General features: G+C 38.7%; 1 protein-coding gene across 3 annotated transcripts in view; it reads left to right on the plus strand.

The window, feature by feature from the left end:
• The window catches only part of ldlrap1b (low density lipoprotein receptor adaptor protein 1b), a 38,081-nt gene that overhangs the window by 12,437 nt on the left and 2,118 nt on the right, over window positions 1-23,526 (plus strand). The window contains exons 2-9 of one of the 3 annotated variants that reach the window (XM_053232413.1): window positions 8,133-8,275; window positions 9,165-9,277; window positions 10,055-10,169; window positions 10,649-10,721; window positions 13,482-13,562; window positions 15,389-15,501; window positions 18,085-18,119; window positions 22,988-23,019. In XM_053232413.1, coding sequence (XP_053088388.1) covers window positions 8,133-8,275; window positions 9,165-9,277; window positions 10,055-10,169; window positions 10,649-10,721; window positions 13,482-13,562; window positions 15,389-15,501; window positions 18,085-18,119; window positions 22,988-23,019 — 705 coding nt within the window. The remainder of the gene's footprint in view (window positions 1-8,132; window positions 8,276-9,164; window positions 9,278-10,054; window positions 10,170-10,648; window positions 10,722-13,481; window positions 13,563-15,388; window positions 15,502-18,084; window positions 18,120-22,987; window positions 23,020-23,526) is intronic. The other 2 variants (XM_026939176.3, XM_026939175.3) reach the window with 2 other exon arrangements.

Here is a 23,526-nt window from a genome sequence, read left to right on the forward strand (position 1 = left end):
TGTCCTAACTGAACTGAATTGAATCAGATTTACTACGGGTTCCATCCTGAAATGGTCCGACTTGGTGTTTTGTCTGGATGGTTTTCTACATGTTAGTATCGGGCAACTCAAAGCATGTCTGCGTGTTGCACAGCAGCTACACATTTTAACATAAAAAATTTTCGAGGAAGACTGAATTATTTATCTAGACTAACAAATGCATAAAGAAGCCCTTTAGGCACGCTGTAAATCTGTGGTCTTTAAGTTTGTTGCTTGTGGTTGCAACTAGGGCAGAGATGGAGCAAGAGGAAAACATGGCTGCTTTCACACAGTGCTCTTCAGAACGGCTCTGTAGTCACCTTTAGGGCTGTCTTGCTAACTGTAATATTGTGAAACTGCTAGTACGATACTGGTGTATAAGAAGTTATTCTGCAACCATCAGTGTGGTGTTGACATTGTTTCTGTTATCACAGTGTTTTGTTTTTTTTTTTTTTTTTCTTTTTTTAACCATCTGAGCTTTTAGCACCACGTTTACAGTGCTATAGAAGACAGAATTATTTACTATCTTTGTTTACTTTCAAAAATTCCCAGTGTCATATTAGAACAATTATTATAGTAACAGCTAATTCACTGGGACTTGGCAGACGCTCCATAATCCGATGTGTGTAAATGTTGATATGATGAGGTTTTCTGTGAAGGGACTTTTATTTCCTATTTTTGGAAGGACTCTCCAGTGCTTAGTAACAGTCAGAGATAAAGCTGCAGCTGTAGGTTTCCGACACAGGAAAGGCTTTGCACTTTCTTGGTAACATGACAAGGTGCATTTCTGTTGTCTTATTAACTTCGAGAGTAAAAAAAAAAAAAAAAGAGAGAGAGAGAGAGGTTGGGGAGGGAACGACTGTTTATAGACATTCCACAACATTTAATGTAACTATAAATGGATAAAAAGTAGCCTATGGCATCTCTCTCTTTAATAAATAACGTGTTATGTGTTGGCAAATTGCTGTGGTATAAGAGGAATAAAACGTGCTGTTATTGGTAAATAATCAGCATCAGGGTGGGAACAGTAACTCTGCTTCACGTCAGGCCACATCACACCACCGATCACTGATTATTTTCCCACAGCACATACCCAAGAAAGTCCGGTGTGCTTTTGTAACACGAGTATGTCCAGGCTCTTGTTTTTGCCAGACCGAATGCACAGCTTTGCTCACATAAATGTCGACGGTGCAGAATTTCTGATGGGACACCGGAATCGGATTAGTGCCTAAAGGCCTGCTAGCTTGCAAGCTTCTCCTGTGTTCAGTGCCAAGTCCACTTTGTGCTCTGTCATGTTGGGTCTGGAAGACACACCCAAATATCCGAAATTCATACCGACTCTGTGTATCTCTAAAGAGGTAGTGTGGTGTTAAGTGTTGTATCCATTGTATGTTTACTCTGCAGGTGTACCTGCGTCCTTGTACACCCTGTCTGAAATATTACACCCTCACTTTAATGTAATTAATTGTAGTTTGTAGGTCTTCATTTTAAGCACAACTTAAGTATTAAATTACACTACATTACAAATCCTTGTTTAATCCCATCAGAGAGCTGAAGATTTTCTGGTACGTTTTCTGGTACTTTGTCACAAAGATGGTGACTACAAAGCATCGGTCACTATATAATATAATGTAAACTAAATGAAGTAGGTACCATCTGATCATTAATAACATCTGACAATTAACAGGAGGCTTTTCTTATCAAGCTGCATTGTTTTGTCGTTTCACCTTCAAGAGCGAGAGAAAAAGAGAGGCTGTTGAGGGAGCGATCATTTATAGCTGCTGTAACGCAAGTGATAATTTGTCTTGTTAAATGTAAATAAAAACAGTTAAGTAAGGAATAACGCACGACGCAAGCAGAGTGCCGTTACCACCCTGAAGTGGATTATTTTCGTATAACAGCACGGTCTGGAGTGTGTTATTCTGCTTATACCGCCGCGATTTGTCAAAGATTACAATGTTTAATTCATTAATGAGCACCTCATTACGTATTTTAACAGTTTAGATTTAATGTTGTGGAAAGTCAGAGAGACAAATTAGTTCCTGTTCTTAATTACAGCTGTGATAAACATGTTACAGCTGTGATAAACAGTCATTCCCTCAGCAGCACATCTCTCTCTCTCTGTTAAAGTCCTCTGTCCTGAAGAAGACTTGCTGGAAAACTGAGCACTAACACCCGAGACTCCTTCCATAAATGTTAAATGTCTCCTAACAAAAATGTCACATTAGCGATTATGCAGTTTTCTTTGTTAAACAACACATTTCTAAAATCCGTTTCTTATTAGTCTCTGAAAATGTGAAGCGCCCGCTGTACAAGTCCCTGTATATGAGCGATTGCTATAGAAGAACGAGTGCATTAATATTAACCTAACGTTTGTTTTACAGCCGGGACTACCGTCAAAAATTATACAAAAATATTGCACAGATTTGAGCATTCAACTGCACTGTGGTATAAAAAGTACTATGTGTATGTAGTTCTTTAATAAATAAACAAATTGCTGTGGTATAAGAGGAATAAAACACTTTGTGAGGTGCTCTTATTGGAAACTAGTCTACTTCAGGGTACAGTAACTGTTTTTCTGCGTTGAACCACATCACACCACCCCGTCGCTGATTATTTTCCTATCCTGAGTCCCTGTGTGAGTGTATTAATATCTGTTTGACACTAAGGAAACATTTGTTTGGTCCTAGTAAAAAAAGATGACTAAAAAAATAGTTACACAAAATGATTGTTATATTTGTAAAGCAAAAAAAGTTGAAAAAAATGTAAATGAATTTTAATATAAGGTTAAGATTAGGCTTAGAAGTGCTCAGCCCTAATACTACAGAGGTTAATGGAAATGCCTGACAGAGACAGTAATACAAGACCGTGTGTGTGTGTGCGCTGTATCAAGTTGTGCCGAGCTGAAAGTAGCATTGTGTGTGGAGCGGGTGGAAGACAGAGATATGCAGGTGGGCTGATGGCCACACACAATGTCCCATTCACCATCTGCCATCATTCCTGCGCTCGGCCTCGTTCTCGTCTGTCACCCGCTCTCTCGGTTTTCCTGTGTCACTTGTTATTTCTCGTGATAGCAGCCTGCGGTGTGGATGAGACGTCGACTCGTTCGGCACGTCTCTTCTTTCTGTGGTCACTGACCTTGCATGTGGATTCGGGAGAATTCGAGTTTCACTTCCCTAATCCGCGCTGCTTCTGGCAGTCTGATTTCATCAAACAATGTCTCGTATAGAGGATGAGGCGTAGTTTTTTTTTCTAGCCAGAGTCTAAAGTTAGACACACAATTTGTTGGCATTTTTATTAAGTTTTGGATCTCAGAACTGATTCTTTCTCTGTGTGCTGTGTATCCATATCTCTGTGCCTCTCTGTGTGCGTGCATGTGTTTGCGTGTGCGTGTGCGTGCGTGCGCGTGTGTGCGTGTGTGTAAAAGCAGCAGCAGTGTGCAGTAATTGACTCTCACTCCTGATGACCCCTCCATGCTCTGTTTCACTAAAACCCATTACACACACACACACCATGTGCTTCTCCAGTGGTGGACATGATTATGAGTATTGCTTTATTATATTAGCATTCTGTGTTAATTTTATTTGTGATGGAGTGTGAAATGCAGTTAGTGAGTGGACGCTGTGATCGCTTCGTGTAGTGTGTGTGCAAACGTGTGTGTGTCTTCTTGTGTGGGATTTGCTCCACAGACTAATTTTCTTCAGCTCTCACAACCACCTGTGTGTGTGTCTTCAGGGATTTGAGGAAAAACACCTGCTCCCTTCCACCTGCCCTCTCCGGGTTTGATATTATGTGTGTGTGTCTGGGTGTGTGTCTTCATCTGACCTGTTGACTGATACACACCCACTGAGATGAAAAAGAAGGAAAAAAAAAAAGAAATGTTGCTCAGAGCAGCAGGAAGACTGGGCTGTTGTTTGGCCTTCTTGATTTTGCTGTGATTCCTCTCACTCGGCTCAGTGACTCAAAAGAACCTCACGTCCACCAACACGCCCTCAGTTACACACGATAGCGCTCCACCTTGTACACAAACACACACGCACACGCTCACACACTCACACACGGGGGGGCGCTTTCATTTCCCACCTGATCCCAGCTTTCGGGGCTGCCACAGGGGAGACTTTGATGTGTGAGGATGAGTCCTGGGTAAAGGAAATGGCTAAATCCTGTGATTTATCTCCGTTCTCTTTCTTGACATCCTGTCAGTGTTTGATCTTAATGCTTCAATGAATGAATGAATTATAGCGATTGAGTGTATATCAATCAAATAAAGCTTAATTGAGAGAGACTTATCTGGAGATTGAATTTGGTCATCTGCTGTACAAAAAGCCAGACTTTTTTCAGAGACTCTGGTATATTTTGCTAATAAACGTGCTTAAACAGCACCTACTTTGACAATAAAAGGTCATTTGATTGAAGACTTGTGTGCCTCTGATCATGACTTCTAACCCACAAGAGTAGCATGTTTGGATTTAAGGTTTTCAAAGTGCTTACTTTTGAATAAACGACCGAAAACGCTGGTTCATCAATAAAAGTTACGGTGTGATCTCATGTCTTATTTCTCTGCGTTGTGCAGTTCTCAGTTCTTCTTTTAGATTTGATCATTTTATTTTTAAGTTTCGTAAGACACAGCATACCAAAGCATGAATATTTATGAGACTGATAAATACCAAGAAACTGTTTTTTTTTTTTTTTTTTTTTTTCCCTCCTCCAGAGAGCTGGGTTGTTCTTCATGTGTCACTGCTTTTAAAGGGGTAAAAATAATGGCTTCTCAGAAAAAGAAAAAATCATATTTTCAGCTTCGTGACAATCATCTACTACTTATGTGCTTGCTGAGAGGGGAAAAAAGAAGCTTTTTATAAAACACAAAATAATGCGCTTTCCAAGAGACGCATTGTGTATGTTTTTGACAACGTGTAGCAGGTGAAAGCGTTTTGTAGGTCAGCTGGTGTGAATCCGACTCCGGTCACTTCATGTTGTACAGTTTAATCAGTCGACTGTAGTTCAGTCCTGTGGGCTTGCAACATCTCTCATAAAGAGTAACTTTTTCTTTCACAATCTGAAAAAGAAAAAAAATTAACTTTACAGGGGTTGAAGTCAGCTTTGTAGCTGTGCCACCAATGTGGCGAATTGTTTAAAGTCATTTTCACAGTCAAATTCATCAACTCATTTGTATTTATTCCATGTTGGTCCATGTTACTTACTTCAGCTGTATGTGTGTGTGTGTGTGTGTGTGTGTGTGGGTGGGGGTGTGGGTGTGTGTACAGTTTTCAGTACTGCTAAATAACAGTTCTCATCCTGCTTCAAGTCATTTTCCTCTTCACATTCAGTTTGATTTTTGCATCATATCTGTTTCATCATTATTTAAAGGAGCAGCTTGTAATAGAAATATTGACAAATATTGACTTCCCCTTCACCCCAACTGACTGTTGAAACTACGTATGCCTCGTGAGTTGCCTTTTAGGGAACCTTTTTTAATATCTGTTCTAGGTGTGGGTGGATTTTTTTTTTCTGGGCCTGAAAAGTCTGAAATGAAAAACAAAATACTGTTGGGAAGTGTTACGGGGTAACATTTTAAATCATATTTTTTTAAAGGATTTTATATAAAACTAGAAGGTTAATGTTCATGGATGAATATTGTCGTTGATTTTAAATTATTAAGCAGTTAAGCATGCAAAGACTAAAAGGCTAAAATAATGGTTAAAGGTTAAAATCTTTATAATTATGTTCAAAGATTAAGATTAAAGCATTAAAATATTGCTATTATATTCCAGGTGGTTGGAAGGGTGTTGCTAGGTGGTTGCTATGGTGTTGCTATTTGGTTGCAAGGGTGTTACTAGGTGGTTTCTATGATATACCGGCTATTCCAAGTTACTTGTGTTTAGCACCTACGGTTTGGTCTGCATGGCCTTCCGACTAAAAGTAAAAGCACCCCTATGTCTTACCTGTGGAAAAATAACGAATTTTGGAGTGTAGCTTTGCAGCAACCTAAATGCCAATCTTTCCCAAAAGCACAAACACCCCATGTCTGTGTGTCTGTGCTGAATTTTAAGGCCCAAATTTTCGAGTAGAATAATAATAAGAAGAAGAAGAACAGGATTATAAAGAACAGTATGTTGTGTGCCAAATGATTATATGATTAGTGTAGGTATAGATCTACTTTTAAACCTGCACCAAACGATTTAAAAGCAACTAATCACCACATTTATCCTAGTTAAGCTTTCGTAAGGAGAAAATGGAGATCCTATAGAGTATAGTAATGAGCTGTGAAGAAAATACGAATGTGCATGAAGACTTTTGCAAGCAAAGTGCAAAGTGAGCTGCTGCTTCCTGACTTTCAGCTGCACAGATGTTTGAACATATGTTTTATTTATATGCTTATGCATATAGCTTATATAATGCTTATGTCTTATTTATACTCTTACTTATTTTATTAATATCATGTGTCAGAATGTGAAGCTCAAGGTGTCTTCATTCAAAATTAATGTGGCAGTGGGAGTTTAGTGCTTAAAGTTCTGAGCTACTGCCTGTTACAAAATTAAACTTGTGACCTCTACTGCAAATTCATACAAGGAAAAAAAAAAAGCTGCTGCAAACAGTGATCTCTGGGGTCCAAGCACCCTTTGGCACATCCTTGCCAAGTTACATAGAAAACAGAACAATAAAGAGACCAAAGGTGAACATACTTTTTCAAGTTTCACCATGACAGCTCAGTGCTAACCTGGTGAAATGCCTCCTGAAGTGACAAGCTAATTGCAGCCATGGCTTATAAGTAACCCAATCATCATTATAAATTCAGCGTGATCCAGTATACCAAATTTTTGCTCGATCAGACATACGGTCCCTGAGCTGTTCCTGAACTTGTTAACCTCATCCCTCTGAAAAAAAACCCACACCTCGAATTATTCTTTACACTAATTCTGTGAAGACATACCAAATCATCGGTGTGGGGGAATAATTTTCACGCATGTTCCACAAGATATGTGCCCTTAAAAATCTTACTGCAAACACTTGCATGCCTACACGAACGTTTTTTGAGTTAGAGAGAGTCTGAATTGTTTTCTTTCCTCCAGCAATAGTAGTGGCATTTTAGAATGTTATTCAGTGGACCAGAGTGCATTGCATTATAGAGCAGGGGCTGATTGGCGTCAAGTCTTTGACCTTGTTTTGGCCCGGAGTGATGCTGCTCATTAGAGCACAACAGAGAGAAAAAGAGAGACAGCGAGAAAGGCGATGTTCCTTCAATCTTTTTTCTTGCTGAGCAAAACCTGTTTCTATTGGGCAGACCCTTCTGTGCAGAAATACTCCATGAGCCGCACAGATTTTGTCTGCTCTGCCCCTGCCTGGTTAGCATAATGACACACCCTCAAGTGTTTTATTCCTTACTTGATAAATAAAATGTACAGAAACATGACTGTCTTAATTGCTGGATAAAAGAAAAGAAAAATTGAGGCGTGAAATTACGTTACAGTTATTTCAGTATGTTGTTATCCTTATCACTAAGTGTGAACTTTATTTTATATAAAAAAGACTTTCAGATGTAACAGTAACTCATAACACACCTGAAATAAATGTAAAATATACATGTTCTGTTGCTGGTCATGGAGGATGGAGTGTAGCAAGCGGAGCACCAAAGCACGGCGTTTTGTGTCTTTTGTGCACAGGAAGCGCGTATGAGGTTAAATGGGGTCTTTATGGAATCAAAAGGGATTGTGCTGGAAGAGAAGTGCTGATTGAAGTGCGTGCACGTGGCGCTTTGCGTTGTTTCATATGTAGATGGTTTTGCTTGTCTTGCACTCCTATGTTTCAATTGTTAGAATTGCAGATTTCATGAGCCGATTTGTTGATGCAGGAGTGGTGCTGGATTTAATTTGATCCTGGAAGGAGATCACATTTATACATAAAAAAAAGGAAAAATTACCATTACTTTGTGGTTCTTTGTGGCATTTTATCATGGCGTGGAAAATATTCAGTAAAACAGTGTTTATCAAGTCAGAGATTTTTTTGTGTGATCCATTTATGCTTTGCAGTTTGCTACTTGTGAAGCAAGTACGTTCTCAAAATGATTAGAAATGCATTAAAAGTTTTAAAAATCAATCTTTTCTCGGTTTTCACAGAGCTCCCGGAGAACTGGACGGACACACGCGAGACCCTGCTGGAGGGCATGGTGTTCCAGCTGAAGTATCTTGGCGTCACGCTGGTCGAGCAGCCGAAAGGAGAGGAGCTGTCAGCCGCCGCAGTCAAAAGGATTGTTGCCACGGTGAGATTCCCATGGAAATAACCTCTGACCTCACAAAATGCCCAAAAAGGGGCGCTTTGAGGCTAAGGAGCAGAGCTCAGAGTTCAGATCAAAATCATGTGTCAGAATTAGGCACAGAAAATTGTTCTTCCTCTTTGATACAGTCAACTCCATCACTGGCTCTTTTTATTAAATAAGCAAAAATAAATAATAATAAATAATATAAATCAGAGGCGGAGAGGGTAGTTTATTTATGTGACAGTATTTTTATTAATATCCATTATTATTAAATTAAATTTAAATATGTACATATTATTAAATATCTATTACCTGGCTTGTACAGGTTAACAAGTGTTACCTCATATTTGGAGTATATGAATTTCTGGAAAGCATTAAGCAATCCTTAATTTTTTTTTTATATTTTAGGTATTCTTTTAAGGTGTCAGTAATTTTGCTAGATATATACTACTATTGATTAAATGGTTTTATAAAAAATATTTTTGTTGGAGGAACTCTAAGTGTCTTGTACAGTTGTTTGAGTGGAATATTGCAATGTTTTCTCTGAAAGGTGCCAATAATTCTACGAACTTTTCATGTTTCCATGTCCTGAGCCGAGCTGTTTGTCATTTGGGACTCGTCAAAATTCCTCTCCATACATTCTTTCCCCTCCGTGTAGTCGCACACTGGCTTGTGAAGTAGTGAATGTGTGCAGTCGAGATCAAACAGCATTAATGGTGTTAAAATAGCCTCAACCTTTTCTCTGGCCTTTTCACTGAGTCGCACAAAAGCGCAGAGCAGGACACTCATCATGACAACACGAATGTGCAGTTATATTAAACACCTCTCTCTCTCCCTCTCTCTCTCTCTCTCTCTCTCTCTCTCTCTCCCTCTCTCGCTCTCTCTCTCTCAGGCCAAAGCCAGTGGGAAGAAGCTGCAGAAGGTCATGTTGAAGGTTTCTCCGAGAGGAATCATCCTGTACGACAGTCCCTCAAATCAGCTGATAGAGAACGTCTCCATTTACAGGTCAAACTGCTGATCTGTTTCCTTTCTCTTAATATTGTGCAAGCAGCTGTTTTCCTGATGCCCAGGTGACGCATTTCATTCTCATTCGCCTAAAACGATCTATGTGATGAACAGGCCCGTCTGCTGTCTGATGGACATGACCTACACTAATAATGCATACTCGTACCCATGGTTACTGTTTAGTACAGTAATATATAGTTTGGAAAGTAGACAGCATCATTCTTGGGGTTTGTTTAAAAAAACAGTCCACCAGTTTTGGGGGAGGTTCTTGGATGAAGAAGAGAGAGACGTGTGGTCTCCATTGACGTTAGAGTGCACACACAGGACAAAACACAGCTGTGCCTATGATGTGAGGTCATCATCTTCTGCTCTAGGGATGTAACTCAATACAAATGCATTATTCAGATAGAACAGATAATAAACAGATACCAATAGTAGGAATGCAGGTTCACAGGTTCATCTAGTTGGGAATATAAATCCAAATAGTGATAAATAGTGATACAGATACAGATAGTGACATGGTGTTTCATCCCTACTGTGTGTGTATGTGTTTTTTTTTTTTTATCATCTGGGTATGGAATTGGGTGTCTGTGGGCTTGTAAATTGAGATAGGAGCTTAGACTTAAAAGCTTAACAGGCCGAGAGGAGAGGAAGCTGCGGTGATCTTTATTTATTTATTGCTGCACGGCGTTGGCTTTGCTCCTGTGCCTTTGGCTGTGATTTCATCCGCTTGTCTTGTCTCTGTCTAACTTGTATATTTTATGCTCTTCTCTGCAGGATCTCTTACTGCACTGCTGATAAGATGCACGATAAGGTGTTTGCCTACATCGCTCAGAGCCAACGCAATGAGACGCTCGAGTGCCATGCCTTCCTCTGCACTAAAAAGAAAGTGGTGAGTTCTGGGGATTTTTGTTCTTCTCGTCTTCTCGGCTGACGTGGATGCATAGTTGGTTGTCCCTAGAGGGATGCAGTATGGACACTCCCTGCCTTTCCTTCCCTCTGCTAATTTTGCTGTAACCTCGAGCACACTTCCTTTCAGAGGAGGGCAGACAGGCGAATGATTGAGACAGAGATGGGCGGAGATGTAAGCAGACAGACAGACAGATGGACAGAGATTGATGAACGGAGACAGACGGACAGGGAATTACTGAGACCGATGGACAGAGAAAGTCAATTCAATACAATTCAATTTTATTTGCATAGCGCTTTTAACAATGCACATTGCCACAATTCTCCTTCGAGGGCAGCTGCACAACTCAAATCCCTTGTGAAATAAACAAATAACGTATGGAAATGTATTGACAGTCTCCCTCTCTTTCTTCCTCTTTCTCTACCTTTTTGATTGCTTCTATCTGTCTCTCTCTCTTTCAGGCACAGGCGGTGACTTTAACGGTAGCACAAGCCTTTAAAGTGGCCTTTGAGTTTTGGCAGAACGCCAAGGAAGGTACGATCTCCATTATTTCCTTCAGTGTCAGCTGTGTGATGGACAGCTCGTGTTCTTTGTGTTCTTACTTTCTGATTTTTACCTTATCATTGCTTTGCCTTTAAATGAATGTTCTAATATCTAAATATTGGATAAGACCTTTCACCAACTCCTCAGATGTGTGTGAACAGTTGTGTATGTTTTCTGGTTATAACTCCACCCACATTTCCTGTATTTTCAGTATTTAATGAACTGAAAAACAATGGGAATCTGGCTCTAAGCCCATTCTGTACATGTGTGTGATTACCTTTCACACACTCCCCAGGATTCCCCCGTCAGCAGAGCTCCGTTATTAACAACACGTATGAAAAACATGGCGTGTGTGTGTGTGTGTGTGTGTGTCCATTATGTCTAAGTGTGTGTTGCACACACGTGAGCAGTTTTACACCATTCACTGCTTTTCTTTGGCCCCGTTCTGCAATTGCTGTGCATTTTGAAGTTTATAAATTGGGAGACTGTCATCTTCTGAGATTTTACAATACTACACAATATCTCGTTAACTATCTAATGGATAAAAAATGCATTTAAATCAGTCAGTGCTTAATTAAAGCCTTTACAAGTATTGGGTCCCTGCGCTAAGACTGTCAGGCACAGAGGCCACGCCTCCTTTACTATGACTGACAGGCACAGAGGCCAAATCTCCTTTTGTACCTAAAGCTCTCATTTTAAATTCTGAGACGCCAATTGTGTGTGTAAAGGTGAATGTGTGTGCATATGAAAGCGAGAGAGTGTGTTTAAAGGTGAGAGTGTGTGTGTGTGTGTGTGTGTGTGTGTGTGAGTGAGAGCGTATGTGCAAAGGCAAGAGATTGTAAAAATGAGCTGGAGGCAATGATATTTTGACAGAATAGCTGACACACAGGTAGACCCCTTTGACAGGTAGTGAGAGGAGGAGAGAGAGATAGGCCGAGATGGTGGGAGGTGTGCGTGTGGGTGTGTGTGTGTGTGTGTGCAAAAAAGAAAATGTCAAACCTCACTGACAGCTTTTCTCACATTGATCTCTCTCTCAGTATGAGATATGAAGAGTGTTTACTTATCCTTTGACACGACACACTGCTTTGCCAGTTTTAAATATAAGCCTTTAATTCAGTTTTTAGTTGAGCTCCACTTCTATTTAATAATTGATAGATTATAACCAAGCTGCTTCAAGCTCGGTGTTGAGTTATCGTCTGTTGAATATTCTGATTAATGCTGTTTTTAAATGATGTGTTTGTGTGTGTGTGTGTGTGTATGCTTGTCTAACTGATGGGGAATAGCAAAGGCTGTGATGTTGCAAGTAAACCTTCTGAAAGCTCCCAGAACCCCAGAGCCTCAGTGGGTAGGAGTAGTGAGATAAAAGAGATCATGGGTCTTGGATCACTTCTGCTTTATAGACACACACACACACACACACACACACACACACACACACACACACACACACACACACACATACACACACACACACTTCCTCTACAACTGTACCCCACAGTGCGTTTGTCTAAGATTCCACACTTCAAAATAAAGATGAGAGGAAATATAGCTGTGAGCAGCGTTTGCGGGTGCCAAGCACCACACAGTGAAATTTACTTGTGAAATTTATGAAAGACAAATTGCGAGGCTGGAGGCTTGCAGTTAGATGGTGATGTGAGGGCGTTGTTTACATCTGTCTTCAGTTGACAGTTAAGTGTGTTTACATGTCCATAATTTAATTCAAGCAATCTGATTGGCAAGGATCCAGCTGTACACCAGTCAGTCAAGATTTGGAGTAATATTTAACTACACCTGTGGTAAAATTCAAACTTTTTGCCTCTTTATAAACATTGAGCCAGATTAGTATTGTCACAGATTAATAGTGTTAGTGTTGTCATTCTCTCCAGAAGAGGCTTCACCAGATATTAATTGTGCGTGGGGTGCCAATAATTTTGAAACCAGTATTTTGCAGGAAATTTGTTATATTGTTACCCAAATAAGTTTTTCTCACTTTATGTATGTTTTTGCTGATTTTCAAGAAGGGTGCCATCTTTGGGGTTGACTGTATCACCCATGGGGATACCGTGTAGTGTGTATGTTTTCTTCAAAATTATTGGCACCCCCACAATTGGCATGTGCTACCACATCTTCTGGACCTGGACAGCATTGAACCTATGAGTAAAGGTCATACCACAGTAGGGATGTGTTTGGGATAATTCTACACATTCTGTCTCTCTACTCACTTTGAAATCTCCGTTATACACATACACACCCAAAAAATAACCCACCAGTTTGTATATATTTGTTGTCACTAAATATATTATAATTCAGTGTATAAACTGAGCTTTTGATTCAGGCAAATACAACACATATTGTATTCTAGCACTGTACTGAAATATACGGTCAGTTATTTTGTGCATCACTTATGGAAATGACTTGGTCTCTGTCACAACAGGTTTGCTTCCTTTTTGTTTTACGGCATCTAATTACTGGAAACCAGTATTGTAATTGGTGAAAAAGCTTTACTTGTCAATTGCTATAGTGTATTCACTCAATTTGGGCATTTTTTTTTTTCTGCTGACCATCGCAAGTTTTGCAAACGGATTAGTGCAGATTATACATTATGTATTTGAATCAAAGCAATTATTGATTTAAGTTGGTCCAATCAGGTTGATATTAAACATCTTTTGCCTTTTAAAGCATATATGTTATTGATTATTTAAATGTGAAATGTTAATGGTACTCTTCTACTTTGCTTTGCCCGTCTCTTAGAAAAAGAGAAGCGAGTAAAGTCGGACTCAGTCGGACCGAGCAACTCTCAGTCACAGAATTCAGAAAGTGTAGAAGAAGGAGGTGAGAGTTTCTCTTTCTTTCCCTTCTTGTGCTCTCTCTCTCTCTCTCTCTCTCTCTCTCTCTCTCTCTCTCCATCTATCTATTAATCCATGCATTCTTGTTCAGGCTGCGTCCAGTCCTTTCATGCTTCCAAACAGGTTTTGGGTGTGAGCATGTTCACGCTGTGTGCCAAAATACTGATGCTGCTGATATCATTCCAGGAAATGCTGTTCCAATCATATGATTTTGTCATTTCAAGTAACAGGATCATTCAGCATGACAAGGCTGCCAACACACAGATGTGAGATGGTGTGAGGAAATATCCATAAACTCCACATAATTATTCCTTTGAGAGGTTTTTGTGACAATTTATAGACAAATTATCAACAACAGTGTGATGTGGCACGTCACGAAGTTACCACCCTGAAGTTGATCATTTTCCTAATATCTTGAAGTATTTTATTCCTCCCATTCCACAGCAATTTGTTATGACATTTTATTTTTTTTTAGTAAAGAATGGCATCTCATATTTGTTTATCCACATTAAACACTCTGGAACTTTTTTAAAACAAGTCAGTGCCTGTTATCATTTATGTTATAGTAGCTATAAACAGTCCTTTACTCACCAGCCTCTCTTTTCTCCTTTCTCTTGGGGAAAAAAAGAAAAGGAACCCACAGTTTGTCACATGTGTGTATTTGTGTGTGTGTGTCTCTGTGGCTGTGTGGGGGAGCGTGTGGGGGAGCGTGTGGGGGAGCGTGTGGGGGAGCGTGTGGGGGAGCGTGTGGGGGAGCGTGTTGGGGAGCGTGTGAGGGAGCGTGTGGGCGAGTATTTGTGTGTGTGTGGCACGGTATGCTAAAAGGTACACCTTTCTGAAAGGTCATGGATATGAGACACCCTTCACACAGTTAGTCACTTTTACATGTAAGGTGCAAGCTTCTTCTCTGTTATGTGAGGAGGATGACTTTGCAGTACTGTGTTTGTGTGTGTGTATGTGTGTATGTGTGTGTGTGTGTGTGTGTGTGTGTGTGTGTGTGTGTGTGTGTGTGTGAGAGAGAGAGAGAGAGAGAGAGAGAGAGAGAGAGAGAGTGAGAATGAGGGTTGGAATGCCAAAAGTGCCCATCTGAAAGGTCATGGACATGCCACCCTTCTCTCTCTCTCTCTCTCTCTCTCTCACACACACACACACACACACACACACACTTACACTTATTGAGTTTCACAGTGAACCATAGATAATTGCTCTGCTTGTGAAAGAGGAGATGTTAAATCTGCAGCAGAAAGACAGACAGATTTAAAATTGCAAAAGAGGCCAACGAGGCAGTGAGGGAAACCACTAACACAGGGAAATGTAATCATTTAGTTTGACAAGCCTCTAGTGTTGGTTTGCGCTGATCTGAATTACGGCTGTTATATTAAATTCTACTGTGCGATCAAGAGTTCATTCTAGCAAGTAATCAGAACGTTAGAAGTCTACTCAGTCATTCGCTAAACGCCTGCTAGCTAATAAGCTAATTAGCGGTAAGCGAAACGGAAAAACTAAGAGCAAAGGATTGTTACGCAAACAGGACGTCTAGCTATGAGTTGCAGATTATGTAGATAACTTTAGTTTTATTTATTACACAATTATTTAAAATGTTATATCTATGTTATGTGTAAATCAACATAATATCTAATATATCTAACATCTAAAGTGTAGATTTTAAAGAGCGTATGATTAGATGATGATGATGATGATGAAATGGTGATGAAGTCTCTTAATGATGGCCTCTATAATGAATGATGTTCTTTTTAAAAAGGATATGTTTAATGTAATGTAATGTGTGTGTGTGTGTGTGTGTGTGTGTAGAAGTGGCTACAGGGAATCTGTTAAACTTAGAGGAAGGTGCAGTTATACATTCAGGACCTGATGATGCGCAAAGAGCACAGAGCATCAGCAGAGAGAACAATAACATTGTTTGGGTAAGTGCAAACACATACACATACACATACACATACACACAAGTAACAGTATTTGTGCATGATGTGAAAAATCTCACCAAGGGTGCCAGTAATTCTGGAGCACACAGTGGTAAAGATGGGTTAAATAAGGTTTTAACTGAACTATTAAAAATAGTGTCACAATTAATGGCACCCCTGCATTTAGTGCTTTGTGCAACCTTCCTTGCCAACATAACTGTCTATCTCTCTGTTTTTTTCTATCTTGTGTGTGTGTGTGTGTGTGTGTGTGTGTGTGTGTGTGTGTATGTATGTATATATATATATATATATATATATATATATATATATATATATATATATATATGTGTCTGACAGAGAGAGAACTAGAGAACTATAACACAAACATACACACACAAAGGACAAAGAAGCATAGTATATGAGAAAGGACCATCAGCTGAGTGAAGAATAGCAGTGCTGTGATATTTACTGCAAAATCCAAACTATTGTAATTCCTCCTTTAAACTGGAAAAAATTTAAACTGTTCTATGTTCGCTAGAGACAAACACACCACTGTATGAGTAAGCGCACACACACACACACACACACACACACACACACACAATGGGACTGATTTACTATTGTTTTATATGTACACAATAGTAGAACAAAAAAAGCAAAGAGGTATAGAGAGTGCTTTGTTGTTGTTTTAAAGGCTAATCAGTGGGAGCTGTGTGTGTTTTAATATGCAGTGTGGGAATGCCAAAACAGCAGGTGGGATCAATTAATCACGTCGAACGCGATTTAGTGAGCAAGGTTGAACTCGAGTGCTGTAATCATTTGCTCGTTCTCGGACACCAGGGAAACGTGTAAATGTGCAGGAGTGCATTGATTGTGTGAGTCACAGTCAGCTGTTTCGTTCCTGTAACTCGACAGTGCACTTGTAGTATATCGTAAGCACTTTTGTCCATCCTGTCAGGTTAATTAACGATCCGCACACGATTGTTACGATCCACACAAGAGTGTGTCTTTGTGTCATCAGTAAGCAACAGTGAATTCACCATAGCTACATAAATCAGCTCGTCTTATGAGAAGTTCACTGGTGCAGTTGAGTCATGTTCAGTGTGTCTGAGTCTTTATTTCCACTCACATGCTGAATGTACATCATGTGACTCATCCAGCTTGTCTGTTCTTGCTGATCAAATCTTTAATTGCTCATGAGTGGAAGCTTCAAAAAGCCATGTAAATGAGATTGCTGGTTTAGCCATTGCCACTGTTACCACTGTACATTTACCACAAAATAAAAAATATTTCTTTTCAGTTAAGGCAAGAGTGGATTGGATAGTTACTGGGTTCCCAGGATATATAATGTAACATATTAAACATTTTTGCATGACACTTTACACAAACTTGATATGCACATTGTAAGTTCACCATATAGTTTAACTTGAACCTAATCAGAAAGCAATCACAATTTCAGGTTCTCTAAGGGCACAGGAACAAAACATTTTCAAGTCTTTCATAGGGTTTGGATGGATGGCATGGATCAGTCTTTTTCACTGTGTGCCTTTTTGTACTAATAAAATAAAAACTAAAAAATAAAATAAAATAAAATAATAAAAGTTTATTAAAAGTATAGTCTGTGATTTTAGCTAAAGCTTGATGTTTGACACCTCATGGTTTTTATCCATTTGTAGTTACATTAGCACCACGATGTTCTCTATCCTTTCTTGTATTGGAAAAAGGAAAGACTTTCCAATGTTGGAATACTTACAGCTTTACCTTTAGCTGTTACAAAGCGCTGGCAATGGAGACTCCTTCCAAAAATGCTGAATAAACATCTCCTTACAGAAAACTTCACCATAACAACAATCACACCTTTTAAAATCTGTTTATGTGTCCGTGTCTGTCGTTACTATAGAAACAATAATGTATTAGAACGAGCACATTAATATAAACATATAGTTTGAATTGACTTTACCGTATACTGAGTACTACTGTCAGCGCTACTGTCGTAGAAAATTAATCAACACCTTCTGACTAATCAGACTTAATGGACAGCAATGTACCCTATAAAATCTATGCAAATAAATGATATACTGTTGTTTACTGCTGTATTAAATATTGTCTACAGCACATTTAAATAATTAGCTTATTTGACTCCACTAAATATTACTGTGTTCCAAGACTTAATGAGTAAAACGTGATTGTTCAGCGATTGTACCTGTTGTATTTACTCTCTATGGAAATGATGATTGTGGATTAATCACAATGACCTCAAATACTCCCGATTAGCTCAAATATCTAATAACTGTGAGAGTCCTCATGGTGATCTCTCTGCTATATTAGTTTGCTGTTTGAGTGTCTAGACAGGACAATTTATGCAGATTAAATGTGTTCGTCCCAGCAGACAGAAGTCATTATGATTAGATTAGGAGCTCGTGGTATTGCACCAGTCAGAAGTGAGATCTGGAGAAACGGCTGCAGGTTAAAGCACAAAGACAATCAACAGTTACTCGTAGTGCAGAAGAGTCCCAGTTAAATCACATGCTGTATAATTCTCATGATTGTGTTCATCAGTTTTGTGCCTTTTCATTTCTCATACAGGAGCTTGATGACGGTCTGGATGAAGCCTTCTCAAGGTTAGTGAAGTTTATTTTTGTGTAGAACATTACAGCTTTTTAATTAACTCACGATATTACAGTGCAAAGGAAAAGACCAGTATGTCATGATGCTGCATTATTCAGTGTTCTCTTTTTTTTTTTTTTTTTTTTTTTTTTTTTTTTTTTTTAGGTTGCATTTTTGGTAGGAGAAAAAAAAAAACTTTTTCACAAATTTATGAAATTTGCAGCACAACTGTCTTTACTATAAGTAGGTTCATGTAGCGATGCAGAAAGGCTTTGTGTGTTTTGGATATTTGGACCAATGGAAAAAAAAAAAGAGAAAATAAACTCTAGATGCAATGCACAAATTTTTTAAATACTAATTATTTATATAGTTATCTAGTAATTTATCGAGTGATTTAATTTTTATAATTTCTACATGCACTTGGAAAAAGGTTTGTTTACCTTTTCCTTCATGCCCCATAGTCAACGTCTTTTGCTGTTTGGTTTGTTTAATGATGTGCACTGTGAGACTAAACCAAACCAAAGAGCACACAAATCAAAAGTATCAATTTCGTTCTGATTCAGATTTTGGCAAACGGACTAATAGTTGTGAAAGCATTCTTTTTCGACTTCGGTGCATTCGAGCTACAAAGTGGGGCAAAAAACACGGATGCATCCTTGTTCGTTTTTTGTTAGCAACAAGCTCGCCACCTAACTGTGATGAGTGATGTATATTTTCCTCCTCAAAACAGCTATTTGTATAGTCAGTGTTATAGATTTATCAAGCGAATATGTCTATATATTGGTTGATCTAAAGCAGATACTTGTACATACAGTATAACTCATTTAAAGTTAACAGGTGCTACTTTTATTTACTGCTGATGCTGTGAGCAGCCATGTTGATTTGACGTCACTTCCTGAACTCGGAGGAACTCTGAGTTAAGGAGACCATCTCGAGTTCCTGAGTAGTTAGTCTGATTTATGTAGGTGTTTTATTTGTTTTTTCCTGGATGGAGGTCTTAGATAAATCACTGTCATTAATCAATCGATTAAGCCATACCCTGATAATTTTGAGACGATGGCAATTTCAGCTTTATCGTTTCATTAACACTTTGTTCGTTATGCACAACTCTGTTTTAATGTAACACTGACATGTTTAATGTTCTACACTATAGAACATACACTGGATTGAATCATTTTAGTTCTACAACAGCAACGTGCATAACAGCATGTCATCTGTTCATCACCAAACTCTAACAAGCTGTGTCCTTCCCCATTACGCAGCTTTAAACCTCTGTATATGAATACGAGTTATATGAAAGGTAGCTTTCCTTGTATGTTTGTCCTTTGACCACATTCTGCTCAGTCACACAGTCAAACTTGAATCTGGGTGTGCAGAGTCAGTTTTGAAAGATTCTTTATACACACACACACACACACACACACGGCTCTAAAAATAGACTGTGGGGTTGTGGTGTTGCTCTTTTGTAGTGACACCACACCCATCTCGCTGCTCGTCTTTATGGTTTCATATAGGAACCGTGCTGAACAGGGCTTGCATGTTATTCTATGGTTTAATAATATTTTGACTGAGGGTTTTTTAACAAATTATTATTTAATTTCTAACTGGATGAAGGAATGAATTGGAGTCTCAATTTGTGGTTCAGAAGAAGATAAAACTGATAAACTTTCAATGTGTTTCTTTCATATGTATCTGTCCAAAAAAAAGACTGAATTACACTTAGGCTAATTAAGCCACGCACATAAAATAAAAGGTGCCAACAATTTTACTCATTTTAAGATGAGTAAAGCACCTAAATGTAATGCAAGCATTAAGATTTCCTGACTACGTTTTATTCAGGAACTGCAGGCCATTGTATTATTCTCTTTATTGAGTGCCTAGACTAGACAAATCCTACAAATTCAATTAGTCACACCCAAAGGTAATTAAATCAATATGAGAGAATCTCAGGTTCATTCCAGTTAGAGCTAATATCAGACATTTCAGCTGCTGCTGGGAAACTTCAGCTAGTTCATCCTGGCATGTGTGTGTGTCTGCTAGTGTGCTGTCCTCATAGCTAACCTTAAACCATTGTTTAAACTACAGCACCTATGTATTTAATTGTAACGGGATTGTTTATGAGCTCTAAACGGTGCATTAGTCAAAATCTAGAGTTCAACTAGAGTTAGCATTAGCAAGGACTGTCAGGAGATCACTTTCAAGCGCACTTGTCTTTTCCTCAGCTTGAAAGCCAAGTTATAACACTATAAACCACGCAAAATTTGGCTCATACTGAGTTCTGAGAATGGCCAAGAGTGCCTCCGCTGTCCTGTTTTGTTTTGTAATAAGCTTTCATGAGTTTTTAAGCTACCACCTCTGGTGTTAGCATTGATAGCATTGTTAGCTGCAAACTAGGCCATTCAGCTGCTTGAAAGCCAGGTTGTAACACTATAATTATTTATATAACTAATCCAAATTGGAAAATTAGTGTTTATTGTAGTTTTACTGTTTCTTGTCTTTAGGTTTTCTTAAAGCACAATGTTGTTTTTGGATCACAGGACAATTATCTGGCTGTGCTGGGCACGTACCAGTTTCAACCATGTATCTCATCCATATATGATCATGTTCTATGTATTTTCCAGGTTATTTGTACTAGTAAGTAAATAAAAAAATTACTATTGCACCTTTAAGACATCTTTAATGAACTCGCTGCAAAATTGGAATTTTTTTTACACATATACTCAGCATTATTTGTGAAAATTCGATTATGTTTGTGTAACTTTGTTAGTCGTCTAGGTCGTATTGATTTCTTTGTAGTAGTACGTCTTCAACACGAACTATATAACCATAAACCAGTCGTATGAGAGGTGCGATACGTTACTTAATGTTGGGCAATCAGTGTTAACCATCTCTGAACAAAGTGGAAGCGCCACTACTGGCAATCAAAGGACACGTGTTGGCAGAAATAGCCCCGACTGAACACGACAACCAGTGAAAATGTAAAGGAGGCGGGGCTTATTGCACTTTCTGTTAATTAGTGCGTGTCGGTTCTAGCACTCACCAGCCCAGATACCTTGAATATAACAACCAACTTGCACAATAAGTTTGTAAAGTATTTTTTTCTAATTACCATAACAGTTGAGTGCAAAAGTTTGTGCCCCTCACTGGTTATATATGAATTTTTTTTTCAAGACAGCTTTCCAATACATATTGAAAAAATTAACAGAAATAGTTAACAATAATTGGTCAAAGTTTTCTGTTCATGATCTGAAGAAATCTATGACATAGCCATCTGGTTATTATATCCTGGCAGTTTATAAAAAAAAATTCCACTATTAATTAATGTTAACATAGACTATTTGACTGGAACATCTGCGAAACCTAACACTCTAAATGTCTTGTTGGTGTAAATTAGACTTCTTTGTCTTTTTGCAAGGTTTTGCACATTATTCATTATATCAGAGAGGGAAAAAAAAAGTTCCTCAGTGTTTTTAATATGCTTTAGTTTAAGTGAAACACCAGGTCAAACTGTCACTGAAACGTTTCTCTGTCCCAGTTCAAGGTCTGCTTCTGTCATACTTTATTTACAAAGGGGATCAGAGCAGGTGTAGCAGGTTCAGATGGGGACGGACTCACCTTTAGACCTTTGTCTTGAGCCTACAGGTTCACTCTCGGACATGTGGCATGTTTTCCTTTTCATCGCGGGCGGGTCTGAGGGTGACTATGCACTGTAAGAACTCTGTTGCCATGGCGTTTTAGAAAGTGTGCTGAGTATTTGCTGCTTATTTGGAAACTAGGAAACACTAAGATGAGCTTTAAAGAGCATGTAGTCCCTAATGCACAGCAGTTAATGCTTAGAAGGATTACTTCCACATGATATTGCAAATAATGTGAACTCAAGTATTAAAAATGGTCCAATCTTGTAGAAATCAGGATAGTTGTTCACGCATTTCCCCAGAAATTGTTGTTGAGTTGGGTTTGTAAAGCTGTAGGGGTTTGTTTCAGCTCCACTATTCATGTGTCTACAATATTTGAAGGCTTCTTGATTAAAATCACATTTTTTCTTTATCTCTGATGATTAATGAGAACTTTTTTTTTTATTCGATGCTCATTAAAGTGCAGCATAATTAGAGGGAAATTGGGGGCATTTAAAAGCTAAAGAGTGCTTGTTTTCTTCTGAAGTGAAGATCCATTGTGAATATATTTGGATCTAGCACTCAGGCTGCTAATGAAGTGGTTCAGTTGAAGTCAGTGTGTCTTAAAATCAAAGCCTCATGGCTCGACATGAAGCGGTGTTACTCTTACCTTCCTGAGTGGATTATTTTCCTATAGCAGTATGCCTGGAAGTGTTTTATTCCTTTCATCTTACAGACATTTGGCAATGATTTGTTTTTTTATTAATTAAAACAACAACATGTCATACTTCATCAGTTTGCAGTTAAATTATGTGGATGACGATTGCTATCCACAAAGAGGCTTTAGACGAAAAAGGATTGACAACACCTGTATTAAAGTATGTGCCCCCTCTGTCTCCTGTCTTCCTTTCTGATATGTATATTTATGATGTGATTCTATACAGATCTCGTCATTGTCGTACACATTTCACACACGTTTCAGATAGTGCACGTTTCGTAGTGAGCGAACCTCCACAGCTCGTGCCTTGACCCCTCGACCTTTTCATGCAGCCCTGATTGGCCTATAGTAAACCTTTAATTAGTGCCAGCAGGTGGTCCATTAGAGGCTGAAAACACTCACAGGAGTCTAAAAGTCTGAGAAGCTGGTCAGCGCCATCTACAGGCTGAGGGGAAAAACTTTTCAGTCATAAAGTGCAGCTGATTAATATTTTTTGATCTGTAGACTTTACTCACACTGACTTTTTTTGTAATGATGTGTTTCTCTTCAGCCGCAGTTTGGATAGTTTTGAGTCATGTTCAGGTAAAGAAGTGCTTCATTAAGTGTTTAGTGTCATTACCAGACCTGTTGCGTCCTCCACTGTTCGTTTTACTCCATTCACATTCACAACCATTAACCCTAGCACTGCTGTTCACCAGTGATATTCTTCACTGTAGTTTATGTGTAGAATTCTCTCACCTTGACTCAGAATTTCCTGCTCAGAACCCTGTTCAGATGCAAAAAAAGATTTTTAAATGATTCGTTGCAAAAAATTTTAAGTAGGACAATCTATTTAGAAATGGCAGGGTTCTTTGCCTGTTGTAGATATAGTATTTATTTATGTCTGTAATTTTCATTAATTCATTTTGTTGTCTAATAGTAGTAAGTCAAGGTGAGTTAACATGTGATCTTAAAGATGCTTTATCACTCATCCAAGAGCCTTTATCAGTTGGAATGAGTTAAAGAAGCCTCTTATCACCTACTCAATTTCAACCTAGAATCGTCACTGTGAATTTACACTTCATGATCTTATGTAAATTGAGATGTTTC

The sequence above is a fragment of the Pangasianodon hypophthalmus genome, chromosome 3, assembly GCF_027358585.1.
Source record: "Pangasianodon hypophthalmus isolate fPanHyp1 chromosome 3, fPanHyp1.pri, whole genome shotgun sequence".
Lineage (NCBI taxonomy): Eukaryota > Metazoa > Chordata > Actinopteri > Siluriformes > Pangasiidae > Pangasianodon > Pangasianodon hypophthalmus.